Source organism: Ovis aries, chromosome 25 (genome assembly GCF_016772045.2).
Source record: "Ovis aries strain OAR_USU_Benz2616 breed Rambouillet chromosome 25, ARS-UI_Ramb_v3.0, whole genome shotgun sequence".
In the NCBI taxonomy this organism is placed as follows: Eukaryota; Metazoa; Chordata; class Mammalia; order Artiodactyla; family Bovidae; genus Ovis; species Ovis aries.
Window position 1 is genome coordinate 7490364 of NC_056078.1, and position 24784 is coordinate 7515147.

Sequence of the window (24784 nt, forward strand, 5' to 3'; positions counted from 1 at the left end):
GAAATAGAACAGAAATTATGTATCTGTTTCTATTGTAATGAAATTCTATTTACACGTTAATGAGACTTAAAGGACTTTTAAAACTATGGAAAAGTGTTTTTTAGAGTAATGTAATAATATATGCATGCTCAGTCACTCAGTTGTGGTCGACTCTTTGCAACCCTGTGGAGTATGTCCTCCAGGCTCCTAGGAGTCCATGGGAGTTTTCCAGCCAAGAATACTGGAGTGGGTTGCCATTTCCTATTACAGGGAAGGTAATAATTAGTGAAATTTAAACATTTTAATTTTATGATCAGAAAGTGATATAGTTTATTTCCTTGCAGTCTTAATAGCAGGCAGCAGTCTTTCCCATGAAAAGGAGAAAAAGTGAAATATAATATTAGGCTATATCATTAGAGGTGTGATGTTCAGACCATTGAATCCACACAAGTCATCACACTTGGAATATGGTTTTCAGTTTTAGGTGTTTTGCTTTTGTTTTTATTGTAGCGTAGTTGGTTTACAATGTTGTGTTAGTTTTCGGTGTACGGGTGTTGTAATATTAAGAAAAGAATCCGTAAATGAATTATGGAGGAGATCTTGGGATTCACATGAGGATGGATGTGGGAATGTTTACCCTGTTAACGGGGTTTAGAAGATGAGGACAGGAAGAGGAGAGAGGGGAAGTAATAACATAATGGGGTCTTCAGATATTTGAATGTCAGCTGGAAAAGGGAATAGTTGCTTCTTTATAGCTGTAGAGGGCAGTACTCAAATCAGTGGGTGGAAATGACAGCAACAGGCTGTGGAGGTCCAGGGTGGACCAGTGACTAACCTCCAGTGGGTCTGACAACAGGATACAGGGACTTATTGGGCGACTGGCCAGAGGGAGAAGAAACCAAGGCATAGGTCACCAAGACAAGGAGCCAGTTTCTAGTTCCTTGCAGAAGGTCACAGTTAAAGAAACAATTACTAGAAGAGTTAAGAGACTAGACAGGATCATCAAAAATACATAAAGCAGGGAATTCCCTGGTGTGGTCCAGTGGTTAGGACCTCACGCTTTCACTTCTCACGGCCCAGATTCAATCCCTGCTTGGGGAACTAAGATCCCGCAAGGTGCAGGATGCTGCCAAAATAAATAAATAAATAAATCATGATGTAGAACCAGTTATTAACTGACCTTGGATACCATACACCGGATCATCTCGGATCCTGTGAACACAACATACAGGTGGGAATGAAAAGAATTGTTACTAGAGATCAAGTAGAATTGAGCCGGTGAAGGAACTTTAAACTTTTATCAAGTAATTATATGTATTAAAAGAAAATGAGGATGACTTCCTAATGTCTCCTTTTCTCACTTCTGCCATTTATGCCACTTGGTTTCCTACTCACCAGGTGACCACAGCCCGTTTCTTCTTATCCAGACATCCTTGCTGTGAGCGTGATCTATAAAGTGGTCTCCTTAGGCCAAGCCCCATCAAGAGCTTCAGACTGCTTGTGAGGCTTAGTTGTGAGTGTCTGGGTTTGGATAGCCCGCATGCACTCTAGCTCAAGGAACCAAGATTTGGACTTCCGCTTTAACTTCTTGTAGGAATGGTGGTCTATAGTGACCTTACAGGTTTTTCTCCTTGGGGACTAGAGCTTGGCATCAGGGCCCTACCTACTGACTAGACCTCTTAGCTGCCTGACTCCACATGTGTCTGAGCTTGCTAAACCATGGCTTCCCCATACCTGCCCTCATCTTCCTATTGACTCTTCTTCAAATTATCTGAACTGTTTTGATTCTTCCCACCAATTTGAGGCTCTGGGCTGATTTCCCTTTTGCTTTTCAAACCTGCCAGGCAAGTTTAGATCTAGATGTTGGCTCCTTCCTGACTGTCCTGTCCACCCATATTTATCTTTCTTTCTCTGTTTTTGTTCTTGCCCTTGGATAATCAAACTGTCAAAATTCAGCCTCCCCTCCCCTGCGCCTTTTTTTTTTTCTTCCAGTACTCACCTTATTGCAGTATTCTGGAATCAAACACAACATCTCAAGAGGTTTGCCTGTATTTTTTAAAAATCATTTATTTATTGTTTTTATTAAATTGAACTATAGTTGTTTTACAGTGTTGTGTTAATTTCTGCAGTGCTGCAAAGTGGTTTAGTTATACACACACACACATATATATACATGCATTCTGTTTTAAAATATTTTTTTCCATTATGGTTTATCATAGGATATTGAATATAGCTCTTTGTGCTATACCAGTAGGACCTTGTTGTTTATCCATTGTGTATATAAAAACTTAACATATACTAACCCAAGGATTCCACTCCATCCCTCCCCCTTGGCCACCACCAACTTGTTCTCTGGGTCTGTGATTCTGTTTCATAGATAAGTTCACTTATGCCATATTTTAGATTCCACAGACAAGTGATATCATGTGTTTCTCTTCCTCTGACTTGCGTCACTTAGTATGATCATCTCTTGTTATGAAAATCTCATGGATAGTCCATGTTGCTGCAGATGGCATTATTTCCTTCTTTTGGACTGAGTAGTATTCCATTGTATGTATGGACCACGTCTTTATCCATTCATCTGTTATTGGGCATTTAGGTTGCTTCCACGTCCTGGCTATTGTGAATAGTGCTACTGTGAACACAGGGGTGCATGTAACTTTTTGACACAGGTTTGTTTGGATGTATGTCCCAGAGTGGGATTGCTGGATCATATGATAATCCTGTTTTTCATTCTCTGAGGAACCTCCATACTGTTTTCCACAGTGACTGCACCAACTTACATTCCCACCAGCAGTGTAGGAGGGTTCCCTTTTCTCCACACCCTCTCCAGCATTTATTATCTATAGACTTTTTAATGATGGTCATTCTAACAGATGTGAGGTGGTATCTCATTGTAATTTTGATTTGCTTTTCTCTAATAATTAGTGATGTTGAGCATCTTTTCATGTGCTTATTGGCCATCTATTTCTTTGGAGAAATGTCTCTTTAGGTGTTCTGCCCAGATTTTGATCGGGTGGTTTGTTTTTGTTGATGTTGAGTTTTATGAGCTGTTTGTGTGCTTTGGAAATTAAGCCCTTGTTGGTCGCATCATTTGCAAATATTTCTCACATTCCAGAGGTTGTCTTTTTGTTTTGTTTATGATTTCCTTTGCTGTGCAAAAGGTTGTAAATTTGATTAGGCTCTATTTGTTTATTTTTGCTTTTATTTCTTGAAGAAGGCAATGGCACCCCACTCCAGTATTCTTGCCTGGAAAATCCCATGGACAGAGGAGCCTGGTGGGCTGCAGTTCATGGGGTCGCTAAGAGTCGGAGACGACTGAGCGACTTCCCTTTCACTTTTCACTTTCATGCATTGGAGAAGGAAATGGCAACCCACTCCAGTGTTCTTGCCTGGAGAATCCCAGGGACGGGGGAGCCTGGTGGGCTGCAGTCTATGGGGTCGCACAGAGTCGGACACGACTGAAGCGACTTAGCAGCAGCTTTTATTTCTAATGCCTTGGGAGACTGAAAGAAAACATTGGTACAGTTTATGTCAGAATGTTTTGCCTATGATCTCTTGTAGGAGTTTTGTGGTGTTGTATCTTATATGTAAGTCTTTAAGCCATTTTGTGTTTATTTCTGTATATGATGAGAGTGTGTGTTCTAACTTCATTGATTCATATGCAGCTGTCCAACTTTCCCAACACCACTTGCAGAGTCTAGAGGAAAAGCCAGGAAAACCAAACCTGGTTTTCCTCGGATTCTTTGTTAGAGGTTTCTTCCCTTTCTCTTTTAAATATTATGTTTCCCCAGAGTTCTCTCAGTAATCTCTTTTCTTTTCACCTAGTACACTTCCGATCTCATCCACTTTTATACTGAGGTGACGACTCCCAAATACACATTTCTAGTGAAAACGTGGCCTTTGAACTAGAGACCTACATCCATCATGACATTCGATAGACACTTCAAGTTGTTTTCCCTCCCACACTTGAACCTCCTATTGTATTACTCATGCTGGTGTTTGGTGCCACCATCTACCCCAGACACAATCTTGTCTTCCTAGTCTTCAATTTTACCATTTCTATCCATTTAATCTCCAGATCCTGTTCTAGCTCTTAACGTTCTCCAAAATCCATACCTTTTTCTCAGCTTTCACTCACTGTACTTATACTCTGAGGCAGGAATCATACATGTAGGGTTTACTGTTTGTCATGTGGGGTCCAGCGTTTTAGCCAGCATGTGGTTAGTGCTTCAGTTCAGTTCAGTTGCTCAGTCGTGTCCGACTCTTTGCGACCCCATGAATAGCAGCACGCCAGGCCTCCCTGTCCATCACCAACTCCTGGAGTTCACTCAGACTCACGTCCATCAAGTCAGTGATGCCATCCAGCCATCTCATCCTCTGTCATCCCCTTCTCCTCCTGCCCCAATCCCTCCCAGCATCAGAATCTTTTCCAATGAGTCAACTCTTCACATGAGGTGGCCAAAGTACTGGAGTTTCAGCTTTAGCATCATTTCCTCCAAAGAAATCCCAGGGTTGATCTCCTTTAGAATGGACTGGTTGGATCTCCTTGCAGTCCAAGGGACTCTCAAGAGTCTTCTCCAACACCACAGTTCAAAAGCATGGATTCTTCGGCGCTCAGCCTTCTTCACAGTCCAACTCTCACATCCATACATGACCACAGGAAAAACCATAGCCTTGACTAGATGGACCTTAGTCGGCAAAGTAATGTCTCTGCTTTTGAATATGCTGTCTAGGTTGGTCATAACTTTCCTTCCACGGAGTAAGCGTCTTTTAATTTCATGGCTGCAATCACCATCTGCAGTGATTTTGGAGCCCCCGAAAATAAAAAGTCTGACACTGTTTCCACTGTTTCCCCATCTATTTCTCATGAAGTGATGGGACCAGATGCCATGATCATCGTTTTCTGAATTTTGATCTTTAGGCCAACTTTTTCACTCTCCTCTTTCACTTTCATCACGAGGCTTTTGAGTTCCTCTTCACTTTCTGCCATAAGGGTGGTGTCATCTGCATATCTGTGGTTATTGATATTTCTCCCGGCAATCTTGCTGCCAGCTTGTGCTTCCTCCAGCCCAGCGTTTCTCATGATGTACTCTGCATAGAAGTTAAATAAGCAGGGTGACAATATACAGCCTTGATGTACTTAGTATGTGTCAAATGAATGGATGGAGGCCAGTGTCTTGGTTCATTCTTTGCTTGTTTTCAATTACAGCACTGTTTCCCTAACTGTCCCCTCTGCTTTTTACTTCCTTTCAGTGTGTTGTCTACATCACCACTGTGTGACATGTCTAAAATATGACTTTTTAAAATTTGTAAATAATTTAATGTATATTTCTGAAAGATATGATATTTTAAAAAGTCATAACCACTATGCCATTTTCATAGCTAAAAATTTCACAATTATTCTTTGACTTTTTAAGTTTTATTTTTTGGCCTCACTGTGCAGCATTCGGGATCATTAGTTCCTTGAGCAGAGATTGAAGCTGTGCCCCCTTCAGTGAACCCGTGGAATCCTAACCACTGGTCCAGGGAATTCCCCTTTCCGTTTTTTCCCCCAAATAAATTGATTTTATAATAGCCTTACTGGAGACAATTATTCTTGAATATCATCAGCTATCTAGTCAGCATTCAAATGTTCAATTTTTCTCGTAATTTATTTTGAAAATTATTTACAGTTCTTAAGAGTTCAGGTTCCAAATAATGTTCATATATTGTAATTAGTTGACATCTCTTACATTTCCTTTAATCTTTTTTTTTTTTCCCCCTTCCATCTCTTTCTTTTTTATCTGTTGAAGAAGCTGACTTGTTGGAGTGGGAATTGGATCTAGTGATCATTCCTGGAGAGATGATGCTTTTCTGTTGGGCTCCCTATTGTTAGGGTTCTAAATTTGTCATCACACGTGTTCCTTCCTGCCTCTGGGTTTGTGTGTTTCTGCTTCCTGGGCAGAGAATGATGCCTGTGTTGCAAGTCTCCTGTCCCTTTTCTCTGTCACCTTGATCCCCCTCTCTTTTCCTTCCCTTCCCATCCTTAGTAAAAGTACAGTCATGTGATGTGAGCTAACTAGAGTTAAGCAAGGTGTTTTTTTTTTTAATGCATTAAATTATCAAAATGGAGAGTAAAGTAAAATCACATTCTGAGAGTCTGACACATAAACCCTTAGGTTCTTCTCTTTACCAAAATAGGAAGGCTAAATTGGGTAGAAGCGTTGACCTAATGAGCTTCTGCATACAGTTAAAAAATTTTTTTTTTACGAATTTTACTAAGTTCTTGTTAATGTCACGTTCTTTTCCTAGATCTCATATTTTGGATTCTGGCTATGTTACAATGAACAGCACTCTGCCGTCGGACGTCATCGGTCGGAGAGTTGAAGTTAACGGGGAGCACGCAACAGTGCGTTTTTCTGGCATTGTCCCTCCTGTGGCAGGTAATCTATGGCACTGTGTGCGCGTGTTTATTTTGTCGCTGTTTCTGGTAGGTGTCTCAGTAGAGGTCTATGATACCAATTTGAGGATGCTAACCACCAAGTTATAGATGCTCTGATACAGTTTTACTTCAGGGACAATATCCTGTGGTATCCATGACTTAATTTGATTATACACTTATCTAACTATTTAATGTTACTATTTTATATTAAGTCAGTCTTAAAATAGCTTCAGTGTAACTTTAAACCATAACAAAACTTGAATTCCCATAATCCTAAGCTCGAAAATGAAGTAATAGTTTTGAAATTTCTATTATCATTAATTCATGTATATGTGTAATTCAAATTGATCTGAATACAATTTTGTGTTACCATTTTTCACTTATGATTTGGTATATGTCTGTTTCTATAGCATTATTTTACTTGTATTTCCTTTTTTATTGAGACATAATTAATATATTAGTTTCAGGTGTACAATATAATGATTCAGTATTTGTATATGTTGCCTTTTGGCCACCTATAGGTCCTCTTTGCAAATATTTTCTCCCAGTTTGTATGTTGACACTTCATTTTCTTTATTGTTTCCTTTGCTGTACAGAAGCTTTTGAGTTTAAATAGGTCCCATTTCTTTATTTTTGTTTTTTTTTCTCATTATTCTGGGAGACAGATTGAGAAAAGATATTGCTGCAGTTTATGTTGGAGAGCGTTCTGCTTATGTTTTCCTCTAGGAATTTTATAGTACCCGGTCTCACATTTAGATATTTAATGCATTTTGAGTTTATATTTGTGTTATGATGTTAAAGAATGATCTAATTTCATTTTTTTTTACATATAGCTGTCCATTTTTGCCACCACTATTTGTTGAAGACACTGTCTTTCCAACATTGCGTGTTCTTGCCTTCTTTGTTATAGATTAATTGACCATAGGTCCATGGGTTTATTTCTGGACTGTCTGTCCTGTTCCATTGATCTGTATTTCTGTTTTTGTGCCAGTACCATACTGTTTTGATGACTGTAGCTTTGTAGTATAGTCTGAAATCAAGGAGCCTGGTTCCTCCAGTTCTGTTTTTCTTTCTCAAGATTGCTTTTGCTGTTTGGGATCTTTTGTGTCTCCATACAGATTTTAAGATTATTTTCTAGTTCTGTGGAAAATGCCAGTGGTAATTTGGTAGGGATTGCATTGAATCTGTAGATTGCCTTGGGTTATAAGGTCATGTTGACAATATTGAGTCTTCCAGTCCATGAATATTATTTCCATCGGTTGTGTCTTCTTCGATTTCTTTCATCAGCATCTTACAGTTTTCAGAGTATAGATCTTTTGTCCCCTTAGGTTTATTCCTTGGTATTCTATTCTTTGTGATAAGATGCTAAGTGAAATTGTTTCTTGAATTTCTCTTTCTGATCTGCCATTGTTAGTGTATAGCAATGGATTTACTTGTATTTGGCTTGTGAGATCTCAGGTCCCTGACCAGGGACTGAACCGTAGCCATGGCAGTGAAAGCCCAGAGTCCTAACCACAAGGCCCCCAGAGCACTCCTTTACTTGCATTTCTTAATGGTTGTATTTAGTATGGTGCATAGCTTGCTTAATCATTCCTCCTTTTTAGACATAAATTTCTAGTTGTTTTTTTTACTTTTGTCAATGACAGTAATATAGTAGACTTATTTATATGTCTTAGTCAATCAGTCAACAAATATTTAAGTGCCTTCTATATATTAGGAATTGGCTTAAATGTATACAAGGTCAGTTAGTTCAGTCGCTTAGTTGTGTCCGACTCTTTGCGACCCCATGAATCGCAGCACGCCAGGCCTCCCTGTCCATCACCAACTCCCGGAGTTCACTCAGACTCACGTCCATCAAGTCAGTGATGCCATCCAGCCATCTCATCCTCTGTCGTCCCCTTCTCCTCCTGCCCATAATCCCTCCCAGCTACAGAGTCTTTTCCAATGAGTCAACTCTTCACATGAGGTGGCCAAAGTATTGGAGTTTCAGCTTTAGCATCATTCCCTCCAAAGAAATCCCAGGGTTGATCTCCTTCAGAATGGACCGGTTGGATCTCCTTGCAGTCCAAGGGACTCTCAAGAGTCTTCTTCAACACCACAGTTCAAAAGCATCAATTCTTCGGCGCCCAGCCTTCTTCATAGTCCAACTCTCACATCCATACATGACCACTGGAAAAACCATAGCCTTGACTAGATGGACCTTAGTCGGCAAAGTAATGTCTCTGCTTTTGAATATGCTATCTAGGTTGGTCATAACTTTCCTTCCAATGAGTAAGCGTCTTTTAATTTCATGGCTGCAGTCACCATCTGCAGTGAAGGTATTCAGTGGTAAATTTACACCAGAGGGTCTCAAAATATTGTCACTGAGGAGTATCAATGTCACTTGGTTACTTGTTAGCAATGCGCATTCTTGGGCCCCACCCCAGAACTACTGAATCAGCAACTCTGGAGATGGGACCCAGCCATCTCTGTTTTAAGAAGCTCTCCAGGGCATTTTATTAGGTTCATTAAGGTTGAGAACCACTGAACTAGATAGTTATGAACTCTGCCTTCATGGACCTAAGATTTACCAGAATATTTAGTATGGAGAGGGTTTCTTCTCTTGTTTTACTTGGATTATTGGTAAATCGAAAGAGAAAGTAACGTTTAATCTTAAAGTCAGCTGGTTAGCAACCTTCATGGCTAATTAAGCAGCATTGTGTACCAGTTGCTCTTATATGCTCTCCACTTTGAACAAGAACATTCTTACAACTCTAAAGTTATAACAGCTGTAGAATAGACATGTTATTTTTACGGATGAAGAGCCCGAGACTCAGGTCCCAAAGTTTTCCTGTAAAAAGCTGGGATTTGAAACTGTGCTTTAGAGCCCATAGCCGTTCTGTTCTGTTGCTTCTCAAGACTATGAATAGTTTAAGATGCTTGATATATATTGCCAAGTTGCTGTGTGAAAGTATTGGATCAATGTCCAATTCTTGGAAATTTCAAATGCCCTAGTTCTCTGGGAAGTAGACTGAGATGGAGATTCACATTTAGGAAGTTTACTATTCAAGAAGTGTATTAGGTAGTCCTCTTAGAATTGATAGTAATGCCAGGGAAGGGAAGGGGGCTGGATTGGGCAGAGGGAGAAGTTGGGCCATGATCATTCCAGTCTTTTATTTATTTTTAATTTTTGTTTATTTTTGGCCGTGCTCGGTCTTCATCGCTTCACGTGGGCTTTCTCTAGTTGCAGCAAGCACGGGCGATACCCTGTATTGTGTTGCATGGCTTCTCTTGTTGCAGAGCAGGGACTCTAGGCATGCGGGCACAGGAGTCGTGGCCGTAGGCCCTGGAGTGGGCTCGGGAGTCATGGCCGTAGGCCCTGGAGCGGGCTCGGGAGTCGTGGCCGTAGGCCCTGGAGCGGGCTCGGGAGTCGTGGCCGTAGGCCCTGGAGCGGGCTCGGGAGTCGTGGCCGTAGGCCCTGGAGCGGGCTCGGGAATCGTGGCTGTAGGCCCTGGAGCGGGCTTCTAGTTGTGGCCGTAGGCCCTGGAGCGGGCTCAGGAGTTGGGGCGCATGGGCTTAGGGACTCCATGGCATGTGGAATCTTCCTGGACCAGGGATCAAGCCCATGTCTCCTGTATTGTCAGACGGATTCTTATCCACTGAGCCAGGAGAGTCCAGGTGCCATGATTATTGTAAATAAAGGATTTACCTGATCTTCTGGGGGAACTCTGAAGATAGGATGGCCCTTCAAAGTCTTTCATAGTTGAGATGTGATGATCTATCACTGGGTTGTGGCTGCCTTAGGAAGGAGGTGTGCTCTGGGCCAAGGTGTTTTTTTCCAGTGGAGACAATCCTAAAAGAGAGCCTGCAGCTGAGTGCCAACTGCCAAAAGCCAGTACTGCCAGCATCCAGGGGGAATTGATTCCAGTTTCTAAAGGCAGATTGGGGTGGCACCTCACAAATACAGTAAGTTAGGTGGAAGCTATTTAATGGTACTTTAACAATATGAAGGGATGTACATTATTTTCACTTATTAAGTTGCCTGTGACTTTGACACTTTCTTCATGTATGTATTATCAGGCATTTTTCCCCCAGAATATTATAATTCTGCCAAGAGGGAACTTCTGTGTGTTTACTCTTTATCAATTATATCATTGTATGCAGCATTCTTTCCATTACTTCAATTGGTGCTACTTTTGGATTTCTTGTAGAACTCATCTCTGGGATAGGTGCAAAGATGCAGAGAAATGGAACAGAGATTTAGTACTTACTGCTTATTTCGCTGGATGTGGCTGTAGGGCTGTTGTGACAACTCAATGAGTTAAAAGCTTAAAGCACTTAGACCAGTTACTGGTGTTTGCTGAGCACCTGGACTAGCCACATCTAGTCCTCTGAGTGCTTACTAGGTGCTCAGTTCACTTGTTGAATGACGGAACGATCTCTCATCCAGTGATGTCGACAGCATCCTCCCTGTTTTCTGGATGAGAACATCGAGGCACAGAAAGGTTAAGTAGACCTGAGCTCACCTGGTTAGGAATTCATGAGGAATTATTCTGACTCTTAACCCCTGAAGTGAAAGTGTTACTTGCTCAGTCGTGTCCTACTCTTTGGGACCCCATGGACTGTAGCCCCCCAGGCTCCTCTGGTCCACAGAATTCTCCAGGCAAGCATACTGGAGTGGGTTGCCATTTCCTACTCCAGGAGATCTTCCCGACTCAAGGATCAAACCCAGGTCTCCTGCATTGCAAGCAGATTCTTTATCATCTAAGCCACTGGGAAGCCCTCCCTGTGCTGAGTAAAATGTGAAAGAAACACAAAGGCAGGGCATATTTGGAGCTGTGAAGGGAGGTGTCAGTTCAGGGGAAGGAATGAACCATGGAGTGGGAATTTGATCTGCTGCTCTGTGCTATGATTTCTAGGCTCTGTTTTAGGGCTTTGTTTGTTTTATCTGCTTTAGGGTTGCAGTGGGCAGAACTGTAAGCTCAGATTCCAACACTCTACACCTGGTTCCCCAGGTGGTGGCAGGGCCGGGAACTCCCGCAGAGGATCTGGGCAGGGCCTCTAGAGCAACCTGGGCTGATTGCTGAAGCAGCTCAGCCCCATCTGCCTCAGCTGATCCTCGGTTCCTCTCCAGGCCTCTCTTTCAGGCCTGTTGGGGAGCAGGGGCGGCCTTCACGAACTGTTACCATGGAGTCCAGTTAAGCCCAAGGGGGTGGCTCCCACTGGTATCTGCAGGTAAGATCTCCGGGTGGCACTGCCTGCATCTGGCTGTCATTTGGGGGAATAATCACTGTTCACAAAAAAGAGCTTCACTCCTTTGCTTCAGTCCATCTAAAGACACATTCTGCTAAAGACACAGAATCTGAACATTTAACAAATGGTGGCTCCACAATTTAGAGGAAGAGCCAGGAGGCACCCAGACCCATGCAAGGAGGGCGACAGAGCTGAGGGGTCCCCTTCCTCAGTCCACCTGTATGCTCCCCGCCTGCTCAGTCCGGCCGCTTTCTCTGGGGCACTGATTTTGTTCAGCTTGCCACTGAAACAGGAGCTGAGGGAGGTCAGTTGTCTGCAGCTGGTAGATGGAGACGTCTTTGCCTTCTTTTCTTGGGAGAGTCCAGCTTCAGTATTGAGGATGGATGAGGAGGAAGAGGGTGGGGGGAAACGAGACTGCTCAGGAGCCAGGGACGTGCTCTCTCCTCAACTCTGGAACCCAGAAGAGTAACGAGGCCGCTGGAAGACCCCCATGTTCGGCATGGGTAGTGGCCCTGTAGCCCTGTGTGGGGGCCTGGAGGCCCTAATTCCTCTAGCCCCTCATGCCAGGGGACTGGGAGTGATGCCCTTAACCCCTCCCTTCACCTCAGTGTGAACAACCAGCTGTACCCTTCTCTCAAGCTAAGAGTAAGCTCCCTGACCACCCACTTGGGGAGGAATTCATCCCAGCCCCTCTGTGCACTCCCCAGGGTGGTCGTGATGCTCAGAGGGCCACCTCACTGACAGCCTTTGTTAAACTGTGAAACTCCACAAACCTACTTCACCTTAAGAAAGCAGAGGCTGACACCTTGGGCATCTCACAGATACTGCAAAGTAGAGTACGTGGGCCTCGTGGGGAGTGTCGGATCTTGTGGGACATTGTGGAAGCCTTGGTGCTGTGTTTTCTTTCTTGTTTCTTAGTGTATATTAACATAATTATGTGACCACGGTAACAATAGAGGACCGAAAGCCTTATGATGAGAGCAGCTGTGTCAGCTGTGGGTGTTTCTTGACTCATTGTCTGGTGTGTTTTCTTAGTTAATCCTGCTCGGTTTGAGGTCACAGCGTTTCTTCAGTGATGCGACGTTTTCTTCTAAGATACCTTTGATAATTTAACCCTTGCATATTACCTGCTTTTTTCCCCCCCTGGTGATCCTTTTGGTTAGATATTGGATTTCCTGAATTGATTCTCTATTTTTTTCCTTACCATTTGTTTGTTGAAAAAATTGTCTTGTAAAATTTCCCATATTCTGAATTTTTTACATTGCATCCCCACAAAGTCATTAATATTTAGTTTTTCTGTCCCATACATTCCCTGTAGGTTAGTAGTTACATATAGGCTTGATCAGATTCAGGTTTGATATTTTATTTTTTGTACAGATATTTATGTTGTTGTTTAGTTGCTAAGTCATGTCTGACTCTTTGCGACCCCATGGAGCCCAAGAAGATAAAATCTGTCGCTGTTTCCACTGTTTCTTCATCTACTGGTCATGAACTGATGGGACCAGATGCCATGATCTCAAATTTTTGAATGTTGAGTTTTAAGCCAGCTTTGTTACTCTCCTCTTTCACCCTCATCAAGAAGCTCTTTAGTTTTTCCTCACTTTTTCTGCCATTAGAGTGGCATCATCTGTAAATCTGAGGTTCTTGATGTTTTTCCCGGTAATCTTGTGATTCCAGCCTGTGATTCATCCAGCCTGACATTTTGCATGGTGTACTCTGAAAACAGAGTAACAATGTATACAGCCTTGTTGTACTCCTTTCCCAATTTTGAACCAGTCAGTTGTTTCATGTCCAATTCTAACTGTTGCTTTTTGACCTGTATACAGGTTTCTCAGGAGACAGGTAAAGTGGTCTGGTATTCCCATTTCTTTAAGAATTTTCCACAGTTGTGATCCACACAGTCAAAGGCTTTAGTGTAGGTAATGAAGCAGATGTTTTTCTGGAATTCTCTTGCTTTCTCTATGAGCCAGCTAATGTTGACAATTTGATCTCTGGTTCCTCTGCCTTTTCTAAATTCGGCTTGAACATCTGGGAAGTTCTTGGTTCACGTACTGCTGAAGCCATGTGAAATGAGCTCAGTTGTTCGGTAGTTTCAGCATTCTTTGGCACTGCTTTTTTCTGGGATTGGAATGAAAGCTGACTTTTTCCAGTCCTGTGGCCACAGCTGAACTTTGCTAACATTTTGAGTGCAGCACTTTAACAGCATCATCCTTAAAGATTTTAAATAGCTTAACTGGAATTCCATCACCTCCACTAGCTTTGATCATAGTGATGCTTCCTGAGACCCACTTGGCTTCACACTCCAGAGTGTCCAGGCTCTAGCTGAGTGACCCCACCACTGTGGTTATCTGAGTCATTAAGACCTTTTTTGTGTAGTTCTTCAGTGTATTCTTGCCATCTCTTCTTGATCTCTTCTGCTTTTATTAGGTCCTCACCATTTCTGTCCTTTATCTTGCCCATCCTTTCATGAAATGTTCCCTTGATGCTTCACTGTGCTTCTCTAAAACATAAACACATTTTCTTTAAAACTATGTATACTTTAAACTTTAATTTCGATTCATTTTATCATATTGGTGAATAGAGTTCTTTTAAACCAATAAGTCAGGTTATTGAAAAACTGTGTTCATATTAACTTCTTGGTTTACAGTCCTTGAAGATACAAGGTGGAGTAGGTACATTCTTTAATATGGATAATCATTTAGTCCTTCAAAATTACATATAATATGATCTTTCAGGGCTTCCCTGGTGCCTCGGTTGGTAAAGAATCCGCCTGAAATGCAGGAGACCTGGGTTTGATCCCTGGGTTGGGAAGATCCCCTGGAGGAGGGCATGGCAACCCACTTTAGTATTCTTGCCTGGAGAAGCCCCATGGACAGAGGAGCCTAGCATGCTGCAGTCCATGGGGTTGCAAAGAGTTGGACACAACTGAGCCGCTAAGCACACACACACGATCCTTCAACATTATAGGTCTTTTAATCTGCTGTTTATGCCATCAGAATTCTACCCTAGCTTGTTTCTTTTGTAAAAAAAAATTATTTAATATTGAAATATAGTTGATTTACATTATTATGTTAATTTCAGGTGTATGGCAAAGTCATTCAGTTGTTCATATACATATATCAATTCTTTTTTAGATTCTTTCCCCATATAGGTTATTACAGACTTTTGAGTAAAAGTTCCCTGCACTGTACAGTATCCTTGTTGATTATCTATTTTATATATAGTTGTGTGCGTATGTTAATCCCAACCTCCTAATTTATCCCTCCCCACCCACCTTTCCCCTTGAGTAACCATAATTTGGTTTTCTAAGTCTGTGAGTTTGTTTCTATTTTGTTAATAAGTTCATTCCTATCATTTTTTGTTTATTTTTTCTTTTTTAATAATTTTAAATTGGACGATAATTGCTCTACAGTGTTGCGTTGGTTTCTGCGTGCAACAACGCAAATCAGCCGTGAGTATATATTTTATCTTCTTCTGGAGCCTCCTTCCCATCCCCTCCTATCATGTTTTAGATTCCGTATATATGCAGTATCAGATGATATTTGTCTTTCTCTGACTTAAGTTTACTTAGTATGACAAGATCTAGCCATGTTGTTATAAATGGCATTATTTCATTGTTTTTTATGGCTGAGGAATATTCCATTTATATATGTTCCATATTTTCTTTACCCATTCCTCTGTTGGTGGACATTTAGGTTGTTTCCATGTCTTAGCTATTGTAAATACTCCTGCAGTGAATATTTGTATGTATGTATTTTTTTAAACAATTTTTCTGAATTAAAAAATTTTCATTTTATTTACTTGCTTTGGGCTGTGCTGGGTTTTCATTGCTGTGCTTGAGCTTTTTCTAGTTGCGGCAAGTGGGGGCTGCTCTCTAGCTGTGGTGTGAGGCTTCTCATTGCTGTGGCTTCTCTTGTTGCAGAGCATGGGCTCTAGGGCCCGAGGGCTGAGTAGTTGTGGTGCACGGGCTTAGTTGCCCTTTGGTGTGTGAAATCTTGCCAGACCAGGGATCTAATCCTTGTCCCCTGCATTGTCAGGCAGACTCTTAAGCACTGGACCACCAGGAAAGTCCTCATGTATCTTTTTGAATTATGGTTTTCTTCAGATACATGCCTGGGAGTGAGATTGCTGGATCATATAGTAAAGCTCTATTTTGAGGTTTGTTTTTTTTTTTTTTTATTTTTGTTTCTGGCTGCTTCATGGGGCTTGCAGGGTCTTAGTTCCCCAGCCAGGGATTGAACATGGGCCCCAGCGGTGAAAGTGCCCAGTCCTAGCCACTGGATCATGAGGGAGATCTCTATTTTCACTTTTTCAAGGAAACTCCGTACTGTTCTCTATGGTGGCTGTACCAATTTACATTCCCATCAACAGTGTATGGAGTTCCTGAAAGGGAACAGGGTTCCCTTTTCTTTACACCCTCTCCAGCATTTGTTTGTAGACTTTTGTTTGACAATGGTCATTCTGACCACTGTGAGGTGATATATTGTTGTAATTTTGATTTGCATTTCTCTAATAATTAGCAATGTCAAGCATCTTCTCATGTGTCTCTTGGCTTTCTGTATGTCATCTTTGGAGACGTGTCTATTTAGATCTTCTGCCCATTTTTCAATTGGATTGTTTGGGGTTTTTGTTATTGAGTTGTATGAGCTATTTGTATATTTTGGAAATTAAGCCCTTGTCAGTTGTATTGTTTGCAAGTAGCTGTGTGGATTTATTTCTGGGCTTTCTTTTCTTTTCCATTGATCTGTGTTTGTGTTTTTGTGCCAGTACCATATTGTTTTATTATAGCTTTATAGTATAGTCTGAAGTCAGGGACTCTGATTACTCCAGCTTTTTTTTTTTTTTTCCGACCCTTCAAGATCTATTGTGTTTCCATACAAATCTTAACAGTTTAAAGACCAGAGCTATATTAATACATCTTCTGTTACCCAAACATTATTGACTGGTGACATTTCAATATTCACTTGCATAACAAATCGCTGGCCACAGCCATTAGTTTCTGCAAAAATCCCCTGGTCAGTAACGTGTGAAGATTTTTTTTCTAGATCTGCAAAAAATGCCATTAGTAATTTAATAGGGGTTGCATTGAATCTGTGGATTACTTTGGATAGTATACTCATTTTGACAATATTGATTCTTCCAGTCCAGGAGCGTGGTGTATGTTTCCATCTGTTTGTGTCATTGATTTCTTTCATCAGTTTCTTAACAGTTTTCAGAGTACAGGTCTTCTGCCTCCTTAGGTAGGTTTTTTCCTAGGTATTTTGTTCTTTTGATGCAATGATAAATGAGATTGTTTCCTTACATTTCTCTCTCTGACCTTTCTTTGTTAGTGTATAGAAATGCAGTGGATTTCTGTATATAATTTTGTATCCTGCAACTTTACCAGATTCATTGATGAGCTCTAGTAATTTTCTGAGAGCATCATTAGAATTTTCTTTGCATGGAATCATGTCATCTGCAAACAGTGACAGTTTTACATCTTCTTTTCCACTTTGGATTCCTTTTCTTCTTCTCTGATTGCTATGGCTGGGACTTCCGAAACTGCATTGAATAAAAGTGGTGAGAGTGGATATCCTTGTCTTGTTCCTGATCTTAGAGGAAGTGCTTTCCGATTTTACCATTGAGTATGTTGTTAGCTGTGGGTTTTTCATATGTGGCCTTTACTATGTTGAGGTATGTTCCCTCTATTCACACTTTCTGCAGAGTTATTCTCAGAAATAGTTGTTGAATTTTGTCAGAAGCTGTTTTTGCATCTGTTGGGATGATAGTATGGTTTTTATTCTTCACTTTGTTAATGTGTATCACACTGGTTGACTAGGGGATATTGAAAAATTTCTATCCCTGGAATAATTCCCACTTGATCATGGCGTATGATCCTTTTAATATATTGTTAGATTCAGTTTGGTGGTATTTTGTTGAGGATTTTGCATCTACGTTCATTGGTGATACTGACCTGGTATTTTCTTTTTGTGTTTGTGATATCCTTGGTTTTGGTATCAGAGTGATGGTGGCCTCATAGAATGACTTTGGGAGTGTTCCTTCCCCTGCAGTTTTTTGGAAGAGTTTCAGAAGGATAGATGTTAACTCTTCTCTAAATGTTTGCCAAAATTTGCCTGTGAAGCCATCTGATCCTGGACTTTTTGTTTGTTGGGAGTTTTTTAAATTCATGATTTCAATTTCAGTACTTGTGATTGATCTGTTCCTGTTTTCTATATCTTCATGGTTCAGTCCTAGGAGATTGTTTTTTTCTTTGTTAAAAAATTTGTTAATTTATTTGGCTGCACTGGGTCTTCATTGCTGCCTGTGGGTTTTCTCTGGTTGCAGAGAGCAAGAGCTATTCTTCACTGTGGGGCATGAGCTTCTCATTGCAGTGGCGTCTCTTATTGTGGAACACAGGCTGTGGGGCACGTGGGTTTTAGTGGCTGTGGCACGTGGGCTCAGTATTTGTGGGTTGTTGGCTCAGTAGTTGTGGTGCATGGGCCTAGTTGTTCCACAGCATGTGAGATCGTCCCTGACCAGGGAGTGATCCCATGTCCCCTGCATCGGCAGGTGGATTCTTAATCTCTGGACCACCAGAGAAGCCCTAGGTATTTTTTGGTTTCTTTGACATCTTCTGTGATCCATTGGTTGTTAAGTAGCATGTTGTTTAGCCTCCACATTTTTGTGTTTTTTTTACAGATTTTATAATTCTTCCTTGAAATTGAAGATTAGATTAGAATCTGTAGGCAATGTTGTCAGAAAAGATACTTGATATTATTTCAGTTTTGTTAAATTTACCAAGGCTTGCTTTGTGACCCAACATATGATTTATCCTAGTGAATATTCTACATGCACTTGAAAAAAATGTGCATTCTGCTGCTTTAGGATGGAATGCTCTGTAAATACCAATTAAGTTCATCTGGTCTAATGCGTCACTTAAGGCATGTGTTTCCTTGTTGACTTTGTGTCTGAATGATCCGTCAGTTGATGTAAGTGGCGTGCTGAAATCACCCACTATTATTGTGTTGCTGTCGATTTCTCCTTTCATGTCTGTTAACATTTGTTTTCTGCATTGAGGTGCTTCTGTGCTCTGTTCATCTATATTTACAATTGTTATGTCTTCTTGGGTTGACTTCTTGATCATTTTGTAGTGTCCTTCTTTGACTCTTGTAACAGTCTTTGTTTTAAAGACGTTTTTTTCTGATAAGAATATTGCTACTCCAACTTTCTTTTGAATTTCATTTGCATGGAATACCTTCTTCCATCCCCTCACTTTCAGACTCTTTGTGTCCCTAATCTGAAGTGGGTCTCTTGTCGACAGCATATAGATGGGCCTTATTTTTGTATCCGTTCAGCCAGTCTGTGTCTTCTGGTTGGAGTAGTTAATCTATTTATATTTAAGGTGATTACCAATATGTATGTTCTTCTTGCCATTTTGCTCATTGTTTTGGATGTGCTTTTGCAGGTCTTTTTTCTTTTTTTATTCTTTTGTTCTCTTATGATTCTGTGACTGTCTTTAGTGTTGAGGTTGAACTCCTTTTTCTTTTTTCTATGTGTATGTTTATATATGCGTGCGTGCATGCTCAGTCATGTCTGACTCTGTGTGACCCTGTGGACTGTAATCTGCCAGGCTCCTCTGTCCATGGATTTTCCAGGCAAGAATCCTGGAGTAGGTTGCCATCTTTCAGGGGATCTTCCTGAAATAGGGATCAAACCCAATTCTCCTGCGTCTTCTGCACTGCAGACAGATTCTTTACCACTGAGCCATCAGAGTAGCCCATGTATATATGTACACATATATGTTTATATATACATGTATATATGTGTACATGTATATGTACACACATATATGTACATATAATATATGCACACTTTATGTATATATATAAATGTACTGTATATTTAGAGTGCATTTCTGGTTTGTGGTTACCAGGTTTTGATATAGTAGTTAGAGGTCTTTTAATCTACTGTTTGTGTCATCAAAATTTTACACTAACTTTTTTCTTGATTAATGTTAGACATGAGTTTCTTAGTATCTGAATGCAGAGTTCCAAAGAATAGCAAGGAGAGAGAAGAAAGCCTTCCTCAGTGATCAGTGCAAAGAAATAGAGAAAAACAATAGAATGGGAAAGACTAGAGATCTCTTCAAGAAAATTAGAGATACCAAGGGAACATTTCATGCAAAGATGGGCACAATAAAGGTCAGAAATGGTATGGACCTAACAGAAGCAGAAGATATTAAGAAGAGGTGGCATGAATACACAGAAGAACTACCCAAAAAGATCTTCATGACCCAGATAACCATGATGGTATGATCACTCACCTAGAGCCAGACATCCTGGAATGTGAAGTCAAGTGGGTCTTAGGAAGCATCACTACGAACAAAGCTAGTGGAGGTGATGGAATTCCAGTTGAGCTATTTCAAATCCTGAAAGATGATGCTGTGAAAGTGCTGCACTCAATATGCCAGCAAATTTGGAAAACTCAGCAGTGGCCACAGGACTGGAAAAGGTCAGTTTTCATTCCAGTACCAAAGACAGGCAATGCCAAAGAATGTTCAAATTACTGCAAAATTGCACTCATTTAATAAGCTAGCAAAGTAATGCTCAGAATTCTCCAAGCCAGGCTTCAGCAGTACATGAACCAAGAACTTCCAGATATTCAACTGGATTTAGAAAAAGCAGAGGAACCAAATCAAATCGCCAACATCCATTGGGTCATAGAAAAAGCAAGAGCATTCCAAAAAAACATCTTCTGCTTTGTTGACTATTCCAACATCTTTGACTATGTGGGTCACAACAAACTGGAAGCTTCTGAAAGAGATGGGAATACCAGACCACTTGACCTGCCTCTTGAGAAATCTGTATGCAGGTCAGGAAGCAACACTTATAACTGGACATAGATCAACAGACTGGTTCCAAATTAGGAAAGGAGTACGTCAAGGCTGTATATTGTCAACCCTGCTTATTTAACTTATATGCAGAGTACATTATGAGAAATGCCAGGCTGGATGAAGCACAAGCTGGAATCAAGATTGCTGGGAGAAATATCAATAACCTCAGATACGCAGATGACACCGCTGTTATAGCAGAAAGTGAAGAGGAACTAAAGAGACTTTTGATGAAAGTGAAAGAGGAGAGTGAAAAAGCTTAAAACTCAACATTCAAAAAACAAAGATCATGGCATCTGGTCCCATCACTTCTTGGCAAATAGATGGGGAAACAATGGAAAAAGTGACAGGCTTTATTTTCTTGGGCTCCAAAATCATTGCAGATGATGATTGCAGCCATGAAATTAAAAGATGCCTGTTCCTTGGAAGAAAAGCTATGATAAACCTAGAAAGAAAGAAAGAAGGTGAAGTCACTCAGTCATGTCTGACTCTTTGTGACCCCATGGACTGCAGCCTACCAGGCTCTTCCGTTCATGGGATTCTCCAGGCAACAATACTGGAGTAGGTTGCCGTTTCCTTCTCCAGGGGATCTTCCTGACCTAGGGATCGAACCCAGGTCTCCCACATTGCAGGCAGATGCTTTAACATGATAAACCTAGACAGCGTATTAAAAAGCAGAGACATTACTTTGCCAACAAAGGTCCATCTAGTCAAGGCTGTGTTTTTTCCAGTTGTCATGTATGGATGTGAGAGTTGGACTATAAAGAAAGCTGAGTCCTGAAGGAATGATGCTTTTGAACTGTGGTGCTGGAGAAAACTCTTGAGGGTCCCTTAGACTGCAAGGAGATCAAACTAGTCAATCGTAAATGAAATCAGTACTAAATATTTATTGAAAAGACTGATGTTGAAGCTGAAACTCCAATACTTTGGCCATCTGATGCCAAGAACTGACTACTTGGAAAAGACCCTGATGCTGGGAAAGATTGAAGGCAGGAGGAGAAGGGGACGACAGAAAATGAGATGGTTGGATGGCATCACTGACTCAATGGATACGAGTTTGAGCAAGCTCCAGGAGTTGGTGACGGACAGGGAAGCCTGGCACGCTGCAGTCCAATGGATCGCAAAGAGTCAGACACTGCTGAGTGACTGAAGTGACTGACTGATTATCGTTATTACAATGAATTAGGAAAAAATACTTTTTAAAATGTTCTTAGAACACTTAATTTTCATCTATAGGAAAATAATAATGTGTTGGTTTTTGTTAGGGCATAATACTTTGCAGTCATCAATGTGATGAATATAAAATCTGTGATTACTGGCCCTCAATGACAGAAAATGTGCTCTTTGTTTGACGAAACTATTACCCTTATCAACCATGTGCTGTAGGACTAGTAACAGATAAATAGAATACCTGTTGTTTGGTTTATTATAAGTGACTTCAGTTTGGAATCACTGTCATTTCACTGTAGAAAGAAGTCTAGCCAAGGTAACATGTCTACCAAGGGGAGTCTAATGCAGCGTTCCTGGGGTCTTGTTAAAAATATGAATTCTCAGTTTGGACATGGAGAGATTCTAATTCACTATTTCAGAGTTAAGTTCCAGGACTCATCACTTAAAATGTGCTCCCTAGATGATTCTGATGTCCCATTTTAAGATGAAGTTTTTATTCCTTTGGTTGCATCAGGAAGCCACCAGAAAGCAAAATAAAACCATCTGAGCCCTTACAAAACCAAGCTTTCTATCCTGAACTTCGGTTGAGGCTTGAATTAAGAAATAGCCACTTCTGAAACACCAGTGAATATGTTATAAAGATGCTATCAAGTGTGATGTGTTCTTCATTATCTTAATGCCCTTTATACAAACAAACACTCTGTGACAAATTATTGTTAGCTCAGGGAATGGGGAAAAACGGAGATGATTTTACTACTGAACAAGAGGATTGCATCTTTTTCTTTTTGCTGCAAGGAAAAAAGCTACTTGACTACTACTTTTTCAATTATTCTCTCCTATCCTCTTTTAATGCTTCTTATCCACCCTCCTTCAGCTTTTTGTTGTTGTTGTTGTTAGTGATTTTTGATCTTTCAGTATCCAGTTTTCTTTCTTCTGAATTAAAAAAAAATTATTGAATTATAGTTGATTTACAATGTTGTTTTTATTTTCTGCTCTACAGAAAAGTGATTCAGTTTTACATATATATATATATATATTCTTTCTAATTTTTTTCCTATTATGGCTTAATTATCACAGGATATTGAACATGGTTCCCCATTCTGTACAGTAAGACCTTGTTGTTTATCCATCTCACATATGATAGTTTGCAGCTGCTAATCCCAAACTTCTAATCCTTCCCTGCCTGCCACCCCCACACCTGGCAACCGCAAGTCTGTTCTCTTCTTCTGTGAGTTTTTGTTCTTTAGATATGTTCATTTGTATCATATTGTGGCTTCCACATATAAGTGATATCATGTGGTATTTGTCTTTCTCTGATTTACTTTGCTTAGTATGATAATCTCTAGATTCATCCATGTTGCTGCAGATGGTATTATTTCATTCTTTGTAAGGGCTAAGTAACATTTCATTGTGTACATATACCATCTCTTTATCCATCCATCTGTTGATGGGCGTTTAGGTCGCTTCTGTGTCTTGGCTATGGTAAATAGTGCTGCTGTGAACATGGGGGTCATGTATCTTTTTGAATTAAGAGTTTTTAAAATTCTTTAATTCTTGTCTGGATACATGTCTAGGAGTGGGATTGCTGGGCCATATGTTAGCTCTATTTTTAGTTTTTTGAGGAACGTCCATATTGTTTCCCACAGTAGCTGCACCAATTTGCATTCCCACCAACAGTGTAGGAGGGCTCCCCTTTCCCCACACCCTCTCCAGTATTTGTTATCTGTAGACTTTTTAATGGTTGTCGTTCTGACTGGTGTGAAGTGGTACCTCATTGTAGCTTTGATTTGCATTTCTCTAATAGTTAGCAATGATGCGCGTCTTTTATGTGCCTGTTGCCCGTCTGTGATGGCTTCTTTTCTCCATGCTTATAGGTTTCTCTGGAGAAGCAGGATGAAGTTCAAGTTCTTTACCATGTTGCAGCCTCTCTTGACACAGTTGGGTGCAATCTCTCTTTAGTCCGTTTCTGTTGGCTATTGTTTTTCTTGGTTTCCAGTCATAGACTCTTGTGTTTTTCTGTGCTTAGTTGGTTTTCTTTGAGTGCCAGATATTGGTTGTGAAGAGTTGTAATTTGAGCTTTGCAGGGGTGGTATCTTCTTCCAGAGAGGACTGAAGTGGACTCTGGCAGATGCAGAAAGTCCACAGCAATCCCAGATCACCTAAGCACATCTGGGAATGTGATTGTTTGAAGTCAACCTTCAGTCGGTACAGGGGTTAGTCTGTTTAGGTTGGTTCCTTCTTGCTCTTAGGTTGAAAGCATTTCAAGCCCCAGAACAAAACCTAGAGAGTTTCTTGCAACCTCCACCTTCCTTGAGAGACCCTGGTTTTCATTATTTATCTCTTACGCCCTCAAAAGTGAAAGTGAAAGTTAGTCACACAGTCATGTCTGACTCTTTGCAATCATGGGCTGTAGCCTGCCTGGCCCCTCTGTCCATGGGATTCTCCAGGCAAGAGTACTGGAGCGGGTTATTATTTCCTTCTCTAGGGAATCTTTCCAACCCAGGGATTGAACCCGGGTCTCCTGCATTGCAGGCAGATTCTTTACCAGCTGAGCCACTAGGGAAGCCTTAGTCCCTCAAAAGCTCTATCCAAAGCTGAACAAAGCTTTGTTCAGCTTTTTAGCTTTTCAGCCTTTTCTGTCAGAATCAGCAGATGCCCAAGGGAAAAAAGTTGCTCTAAGGCTTCGCTTAACTCTAGGTTTCCCTCTTCTCTCAGATTTTGGCCTTGTAATTCTTCAGTGCCTTTTTAGCTCTGTGGTGGTTTAAAACATATATATATGCGTGTGTATATTTTAAATTGTGGTAAGTTATACATAACTGAACTTAACATTTTAGTCACCTTTAATTGTATAGTTGAGTGATTTTTAAGTAGAATAATGTTGTACAGTCGTCATCACCATTCATCTCCAGAACCCTCTTCATTTTACAGAAGTGAAACCCTGTAGCCATTAAGCAGTAACTTCCTGTTCTACCCTCCCCTCAGCTCCTGCCAAACACCATTCCACTTTCTGTTTCTATGCATTTGAGTATTCTAGGCATCTCATATAGGTGGCCCCAGACTTCATCTCTGCTGTGACTGAACCACACACACAATTGGGTTTCCAGGGCAGA

The 24784-nt window shown here is 40.8% G+C and overlaps 1 protein-coding gene across 13 annotated transcripts in view; it reads left to right on the forward strand.

Annotated features, from left to right (window-relative positions):
* The window catches only part of TBCE (tubulin folding cofactor E), a 90947-nt gene that overhangs the window by 23277 nt on the left and 42886 nt on the right, over positions 1–24784 (forward strand). For all 13 annotated transcript variants that reach the window (XR_009598572.1, XR_009598571.1, XR_009598570.1 and 10 more), the window contains one exon: positions 6274–6404. Coding sequence is in view for 10 of the 13 variants with exons in the window: in XM_060406731.1 (XP_060262714.1) it covers positions 6305–6404 (100 nt within the window). In the remaining 3 variants the exon portion in view is untranslated. The remainder of the gene's footprint in view (positions 1–6273; positions 6405–24784) is intronic.